Here is an 8,970-nt window from a genome sequence, read left to right as displayed (position 1 = left end):
CTGTAAATGTTGATTGATCTTAAGCAGACGAAATCGTGAGAAGACGCTGAATTTTCTATTTCGTGAATCAAACAAAATGTTTTGTTTATTTTTGAAGGTTAAACTTTCAAGTTTTTATATTCACAAGTTTGCATTTTGTTTGCTGACAATAAACAGACAAAACTTTACATTTTGTTGACAGTGTTTATCTTGGAAATTCCCTTTCTATAAATAGTGTTAGATCAGAGCAGTTGAGAAAAGTAGATCCGGCAAAAATTTTATTGATATAAATGATATCACAAGCTATCGCGTGTATTTTCCTTTCGTTTTCAATTCAGCCGGTTCAGATTTTAAATCACTATTTGTGTTTAATCCATTAAATTCAGCCAAGTAGCTCTGCATCAGCTGAAGGCGAATCCATTTTGAATATTGTTGCTGTCACGACAGCCGTCGTGTGTCTAACCAGTCAAGCAATGAGAACAACAATAGGTATTTACAATCTTTATCTATATATAAAATCAATAAATTTACAAATATACACATTCACACACACACAAAATATTAACAAAAAAAAATGTTTCTAATATCTGATTCGTCAATGTCCTATGGTGGTATATTGGACAGCAGTGTCCCTCCAGTGTTCCTCCAATGTGTCCTCCTTCGGTACCACGTCCTAAGATGACGGCTTCCGTCCACCGGCTTCCAGCGTAGTAAGTGAATACTCGAAGGAGGTTACACGGGTGGTAAGATGTTCAATACCGGAACACTGGTGACTATGGCCGAATCATCACTGGGACATTGCTGGAGCCTTGCTGGAACCTTTTAATTATATATAAATAACAATATTTTCAATTAAACGTTTCACTTTCACAATATATTTATTTACCTAATTACCGCAACTGCACGCCATACAATCACACCGAACAATACTCGCTCTACAAAACCGTTAAGTGTATCAGATCCCTTAACGTATCAAACACAGTCACAGTTAAGCGTATAAGACCTCTTAACATGCAATATAGTTAAGTGTATAAGACCCCTTAACATCACAAAACAGTCAATGTATGACCGATAACGCCGTATAAGACTACGAAATAGAAACTCACAAATAAACTAGCAAACCACGCTTGTCACACAAACGCACCATAACTCTACGGTAAATAAACAAGTATGTAAAACGTTAACACGAAAATACTATCGAACACGTATAAGAACAGTTACCTAAAGTCTTAAATATCACAAACAAGACTAAAGTATAAGGAAAAACGAACTTACCCCTAATGGAGATGGTTACCGTAAAAAATACACTTAGCTATACATCGTGTTACTACTGCAGTGCGTGCTAATGGACCCCGGCTCACTGACCAAAACATGGGTATTTATAGCATCATAGTAAACAAATAGAACAGTCCGAGTATAGTCCAATATTGACCAATACCTGAATTGATAAAATTGAGGCACCAAAAAGGATATGAATATAGAATAAAAATCAGAGGTACCCTATAGGAAAATAGTAAGAATGAATAAATCTATTGATTGTGACAGTACACATATATTTACCAAACAATAGAAATCTGACAACGACTTTACATTGAATTTTGACGTCAAGGCGGCGCATTAAAAACTGTCAAACTGGTGGAAATCTCAGAAGAAGACCTTTTAAGGCCAAGCAATTGCTTCAAAAAAACTATACGACGACAAGACAAGGTATAGAGCTTCAGTTCATCATATTTTTTTCACTGATTGTTTAACTAGAATTAGGCCAAAGGGATTAATTATCAAGTACTTTGACACACTAACTGTTGTCAACAGTTCTAACATATATAAAAAATAACTGCAGGAGACATTCGCAGTAATTAGACTTTCGGGAAAAATAACTCGATTTTCACCCTGAAAATAACAAGAATGACAGAAAATGTAAATGATGACATCTTGAAATGAAAACAAAAGATGATAAATAAAGAATAGTTCTCATTTCCGTTGGTTTGTAAGGTGTTTAAAACACAGGAGCAATAAGAAGCGTTAAAATGACGTTGCGAAAAGTTTGCGGTTGCGCCGGGTCATTGGACAAAGGTAGGTTGGTCAGCTTACCAGGAATGATCTATTCATGCCATTAACAAGAAACTTTTCACATTGATAGTCTCTATCGTGATTTACGTTTTGGTGAAATTTCAATGGTTTCTCTTTTTTACTAAAAGAATAAGAGGAAATGTCTCAATAATTTCCGAACAACCCTCGTAGGTAAATTATCATTATTTTTAAAACCTTTCCCCTATATTCTGAATTGTTAAAATCGATACCCTCATTTATATATTGGGGCCCCAAGAGAGATTAAAAGTCTTACATAAAAATATATAGAGAAAAATATTTAAAATTCTTCTCCAGAACTACAATGCTACAATCTGTGAAATTACTTTGCAAGTATCGTCAAATAATGTTAATTCCATATTGTTTAAATTGTGACCTCCTGACTAATACTAATACAATTTTTAGAATCTTTATTATGATATATAAAAGCTTTGGTGTAAATATTTGCATTTCTGGTGCAGTGATTCTAGAGAAAAATATTTTTAAAACACACATCCTATGTTCACCGTTTCGCAATTATCTCTCTTTTAAAAAGAACTTTGCATTTTATTTTAACAAGAAATAATCCCCTTCCCATAAGGATGCTTTTTGCCAAGTTTAATTAAATTTGGCCCAGTTTTTCTAGAGAAGTAGTCAAAAATGTGAAAAGTTTACATACGAACGGACGACGGACAACAGGTGATCAGAGAGCTCACTTAAACATTCGGTTCAGGTGGGCTAAGAAAAGACACAAGCTCAGTCGTATGTCCAGCCAGTTTGCGTGTTTCCTATAGAGATAAAAACATTGCAATGTTCTTGATTGTATCATTTTGTCCTCATTTTTTTCTCTTTTTCACCAAATGTTTGTTGCTGTTAATATCACCATCCATACTAGTGCAGACTACGTACATGTCATTTCTTTAATTACACATTTAAAAAGGTGTGTGACAACGCACTTTGGAAAGGTGTTGGATGCAAATGGGAATTTTCGAAAGGAAAATGTTGTATAGAAATGAAGAAAACGATACTGATTGAACTACACAGCTTAATTTTACAAAAGTTATTGCTTAATTGTCTATAGATAAGATAAATAAAATAAAATACATATATACATGTACATAAAAAAAACACAAACAAAAAGAGTATAAAAAAATATCACAGAGTACACAGTACAAAGTTCCCATACTATCTGAAAAACGAGTTACAGCAAATAACCGTTTACACATAATTTGAAGTCGTTTACAATACAAATACTTTCATAACTTTTATGGCACAAATGTACTTTACTGTACTTTTTAACGATCAACCGTGGAAAAGCAGCTACAAAGTCAGAAAGATCCACTTGCAGCTTGTCGTCGCATATTTTGTGCACAATGCCTCTCGGCACTTCTGTTTTATGATATTATCACTCTGATATTGCTAAGCAGAACTAAAGGTCTGTGTCTATGCTACACTTTTCCTTTGGGGCCTCGTCGTACGATGATGAATCACTCGATGTCAAATGGACGCTTGTTGGTGTTTGTTGTCCGACCCCGAGTACGCAACAGGTGCGTTAGGGGCGGGGTAATTTGGAAACTGTGTCATGTTGTAAATTTTGAATTTACTGGGTGGGTGTAAATACAAAATTTACAACATGACAATTGTCATGTTGTAAATTTTGTATTTACACCCACCCAGTAAATTCAAAATTTACAAATTGTCATGTTGTAAATTTTGTATTTACACCCACCAAGGAAATTCAAAATTTACAACATAACAACTGACTGCTCCACTGTTAAGGCCCCTGTGCTGGCACGCTGTACCCTTGTAGAGAGGAAGTGGAGGGCTGTCCGTGGCCAGGGTTCTGATTTGGAGACACGTCCTGATTTGGAACTAAAATGAAGACAAAAATATACTCTGTTTTGTATAAACTGGTATAGCTTTCATATCAATCCCGCTGGACGATTCAGGATGAAGGTGTTCATATGCAAACTTAAACAGTACTTATATTCATGTTTTGTTGACACTGTATATGTAAACACTCGGGTACAAAACTGCATGACAATATTCCATGCCGTAAATACCAGGATACCAATAGTTGCATACACAACACTTTGAAGAACTTTCCTGGACGACAGTGCTCCTACACCGTATATATAACTGATGATAGTACTTACATGTATGTATATACTTGGGTGATTGTATTTGGAGTACTTACTCAATTTTCCTGACAATATATTATCATAAATTTTGTTAAAAGTTTCCGAATACATACTTAATTAATACCGGTATATACCTGTATGACTTTGATTATGTACGTACCTGGGTGGTAGCAATGATTAATATTGATCTGTGGTTGTTGGCTGGGGTTATACGTAGCCACTTCTTCATGGTTCCGATGCTGTGGTGCTCTCCAATGGCGCATGTAATACCCGAATATACAGGAAGTAAAAAACAATGCTGTCAGTAGTGTGGTACCGAGAAAGACGACAATTAAGGACGATTCTGAAAAAATGAAACAAAAAAGAAGAAGCATATATTAAAAGGCATCCATTATAAGCCACTTACCCCTATATTAATTTAAAAAACTTCTATGCCGTCACCCATTGTATTTAGTCAACGTTTATTTTCACTATTCAATCAACAGTTGTTGGATATATAAATATCCAACTGATGGGCAGTTGGATATTTTTAATATCCAACCGTCAATCAGTTGGATATTCAAATATCCAACAGTGCATAAAACAAAGAAAAATGACAAAATGTTGAAACATGTATTTCCAACATAAATCCAAACTTATAAAACAGAATCTTGTCATCCGATAAGCCACGAATAAAATTTCTGCAGAAATATCTCTCTTTCTAAATTTTGATAACACTTCCATACATTGTACAAGTGTGTACTTTGCGTTAAAAATTCACCTTCTAAATCTATTTCTGCTCGGTACAGCGATATGGTTTTCTATAACATGCGCACCTGTTTACTAGTCCATGAATAAAAAGGTTATTGTGTATGGTACTGCTGCATCACAGTTGGATATATGAATGGGTCAATGCTTCTTAGAGGCTCATTGGGGGGAATTTTTTTTAAGTAAGATGAATAACTCGATAGTGTTGAATAGTTTAGAGAAAACATCCCCTCCTCGGGCCTTCGGCCCTCGGAGGGAATGTTTTATCTGAACTATTCAACACCATCTCGTTATTTATCCATTACGTAATATATTGAACACTACACTTTGATTTGTTTACAACGATAACTTGTATATATGTATTGTGGCCGCTGCCTGCTGTACCTTTTGAAGAAAGGATTTGTTAGATATATGTATAAAACTTTCAACTTTAAAGAAAAGACAGGCCATGCACTGATAAACTGATTTGCCCACTGAATAACTTTGTAGAGAAGTGTTTCCGAAGTTTAAAATGATTTGTTTTTAATTCACTTGCAGTTTTGCGGTTTTGATTTGTCTAATTGTTTACTTTATCTAATCTTTTTTTGTTTTGCATGTTCACTGTATTTTGTATGCACCAACTTGCAGATTTCAGAAAAAATGGCAAATGTGTTCATGAATGCTACTGCAGAGACCAGTCGTCTTTTGTTTCGTTCAAATACAACCCAACGTGTTCGATTGATTTTAATAGAATACTGTTGATTTATTAAACATGGTACGATACGCTATTTTTAAAACTGGTCTTACTGGGATCGCTGTTCTGGGGCCTTTCTTTCCCGCTGTACACTGTGTAAAGTACTCGTGTATTCTCGCTCTGCTCGTCACCCTGTATCCGAATATATAAAAGCTCAAACGTGCAAAATATTGGAATAGTCTCTACATCGTCATTGCAGTCACAACTCTGAAAAAAGAAATAAGATCATATCAGATGAAATAAATACGACACGAATTCAATTCCCACTCCTGTGACGTTACTATTATCATGTGTGATGTGGGATGAAGATTAAGACATGTGCCCCTGAATTAAACTGTTCTAATATGAAGGCACTGGTTTCTAATTAACTAGATGTCAAATGTATGTCAACGTTTTGTCAATATACTATTAAACATACATATATTTGATTTGAAATAAACCTTTGTTGTTATATTTCAAATTGTGCTGCATTTTGAAGAGATTCAGGTCAATTAGTGTATTTTCCATTTGCACAGTTTGACAGAATGTACATGTATTTGACATATTGTATTTGATATAATATACAAATAAATTACATGTAAAATTCAGTGTGTCAAACACTAGTCCCTGTATCCTTTGCAGTTTTCAAGACAGAATAATAACATTACATTTCAAACATGAAGAATAGGAAAATAATTTTTATAATTTGCTTTCAAAGCATACAAAACATACGAACCCAAGTATGCAGATCTTTAAAATCTGTTCAATATTAATTCCAAGAAACTCTTGTGAAAATGTTGCTGTTCAATGAGAAGCACAACAAATACTGACGATTGAAAAGTTTTTGAAACATAAATGTACGCAAAGCGAAGAAAAGAATCCTTCGCATTACATTAATTACGATGTAATTGTGTAGCTAGCTGCCCGAAAAAAAAAATAGAAAAGTAAGCGTGTACAAGCGTGTAGGTGTATACCGTTATATTCAGGAATACTTCAAAATAAACTCTATGACTTGACTAAATATTTCCCAAGTATGACGTGACGTACATACCTTAGTTGGTTTGCCCCAGTTAGTGCCCTTTCTGTATTCAAGCTTCTGGGAGCAGTCAATTTTATAGTCCGTTACTTTTACACATACTTCGACGGGGTGATCATAATCCCAGCCACTGAATGACATATCCCGACAAAAGGTGTGCAGAGGGGCACCCGTGTGATTGACCATAAAACTCTCTTGTGGTGAAGGTTTGTATGTTCCCTTGCAACCGTCATCTTTAAACGTCACTGAAAGTTTCAACATAACGAACTAGTTTTTAAAAAAAAACCTAAATTGATAGTACTGCAGTATAGATTATGAAAAGAAAGATAGATTATCAAAATAAGAAAACTTTATCTGCAAAACAAGAAATGAGAAATGATTTTTTTTTCTTACACTAAAAATTTCAATACAAATCAATGCGATTGGCAGAGTAAATCCTTTAACCTTTTCGTCAGTTTCTTCTTCTTCTTTTTTTTACAAAAAATGTGGAGGCAAATATGGATAAATCAAATTAATATAGTCAGTAACATTCTCCTTCCAAATTGCAGGGATTAGTATGGAGTTCGTTCTCTCGATGTGTCTTTTGTTTCAGTCGATCAAAAAATAATCCAGGGAAAGTCAACAGCAGAAATACACAGAGGATATCAATAAACGATGTAAAATTGTTAGTGGCTGGCATATTTGGATTTTTTTAAAAAGCAAGCAATGCTGGAAATACTCTGTATATTCTTATACCGACAGCTCCGTTGATTTAAAGACACGGTATATTGTGACGTAAATACATGTATCTAGATTGAATACCACTGTTTCAGTTGCATTTTTTGTTTTCATAAAAAATACATTTTTTTCAAAATGTTAAGGATTTTTAATAAGAATTTATAGGGGAATCAACAATATTTCATCATAATATATACATGAAAGGGATCAATATCATGGGTCTGCGATCGTTTACTTATAAGTTAATATATCTAAACTACCTTATTAAAATAATAGACTCGAATGTTTGGGCTTTAATACCGAGGAATCGGAAGAATACCGTTTTGTGTTTTATGTAATTTAAACATCATTGGTACTTGAAGATTAACAATTTGATTTCATTTTTTCTCAATCAAGCTTCTCTAATTAATAATCAACGAAAATTCCGTTAGAAAATCCGGAAATCCTATTGATTTTTTGGATTTTACAATCTTGCGCATGCGCATTACATTCACACTAAATCATGGTAGGCTCTTTAGTTTATGTTTTCACAATATCACATTTGTATGAATCAACTCAGACACGATATTATAAATACATTTCATTAAAAATTTGTCATATATTCTGTTCATCAAAGGAAATACGGGAGATAACTCTAACTCAGTGCATTTAATATGAAAAATCCTGAAAGTTCCGAAGATAAACATGGTGTGTAAATTCAAAGCGAGTAAACACGTTTTTAAAAAAGTGTTGAATTCTTCCAGTCACTGATTCTTCTTTAATATGAATTAAATTTTTGGGTGTACGGTATTTACAGCCTCAAAATGGTTTGTTATAAATAATTTGACTGTTATTTTCAATGCATCTTCATTAATTTTCTCCAAAATCGTTTCGGAGTGATTCTGCAATTTTTGTTAATTACGGGTATATGGGAGGCATTTTATCTGTGGTGAAGGCCTGTGCCGAGACACATTTAGATTATTCTAACTACGCAGAGTGTAGTGAAATTAATAGCATTATCATAGGCTTAAATTTAAGCTTGGTTATGTAAATGTCAACAATACGGTATGTCGATGTATCTGTTCTGTTAATGTTCTATATCCTATGCAATGTCAACCCGTTCAAAATCTAGTGTATATTATACATGACACATGTAAACCTAGAAAACCAAACATCGATTAAAAATAAACTGAACTGCTTGATGAAGGACATCATTTTCTAGGTTTTAAATAATTATTACGAGTAATATTTAAACGTTTACGAGGGAGTGAGTTGTCGTTCGTTGACGGTTGCTATACCACTATAAAAAAAAAGAAACAAACTACGAGGTCGATTACTACTTACGTGTACGACCGAGAGATGGCGCAGATCTTAGGAGCAATAGAGACAATAGAGACACGGGTAGTAAACTCATCACGACAACGCCATGCTACAAGGCTACTCGGTCCTCAACCTTGGTCACACTGTAGGGTAAACAAACGGAGTTATCGATCGTTTTATTTTAACTACTGAAGCATGATCAGTTTATAACTATACTTAATACAACATTTTATACCAAGATACTTGAAATATATCGCCCGAGTGTGTCTGTT

The 8,970-nt window shown here is 34.1% G+C and overlaps 1 protein-coding gene across 1 annotated transcript; it reads right to left on the bottom strand.

Moving 5' to 3' along the window:
• Nucleotides 1-467: 467 nt before the first annotated feature.
• LOC128193040 (uncharacterized) lies at nt 468-8,837 on the bottom strand. Its single transcript, XM_052866226.1, has 6 exons — nt 8,723-8,837; nt 6,698-6,927; nt 5,721-5,874; nt 4,348-4,530; nt 1,255-3,918; nt 468-798 (listed from the first exon to the last, which is right to left on the bottom strand). Exons 1-5 carry the CDS (start codon nt 8,790-8,792, stop codon nt 3,821-3,823), a joined length of 735 nt encoding a protein of 244 aa, XP_052722186.1. The 5' UTR covers nt 8,793-8,837; the 3' UTR covers nt 468-798; nt 1,255-3,820.
• Between the last annotated feature and the right edge of the window lie 133 nt (nt 8,838-8,970).

Source organism: Crassostrea angulata, chromosome 7 (assembly GCF_025612915.1).
Source record: "Crassostrea angulata isolate pt1a10 chromosome 7, ASM2561291v2, whole genome shotgun sequence".
Taxonomy (NCBI): Eukaryota; Metazoa; Mollusca; class Bivalvia; order Ostreida; family Ostreidae; genus Magallana; species Magallana angulata.
The sequence above is the reverse complement of the archived record's forward strand: the minus strand, read 5'-3'. Positions and strand labels throughout refer to the sequence as shown.

Excerpts from the sequence above, each read along its gene's own strand:
- LOC128193040 (XM_052866226.1), bottom strand. The coding sequence starts at position 8,792 with ATGAGTTTACTACCCGTGTCTCTATTGTCTCTATTGCTCCTAAGATCT. Across the intron at positions 4,531-5,720 it reads GCCCCAGAACAGCGATCCCA|AATCGTCCTTAATTGTCGTC; the intron begins GTAAGACCAGTT and ends TCATTTTTTCAG. Across the intron at positions 3,919-4,347 it reads TAATCATTGCTACCACCCAG|TTCCAAATCAGGACGTGTCT; the intron begins GTACGTACATAA and ends TCTTCATTTTAG.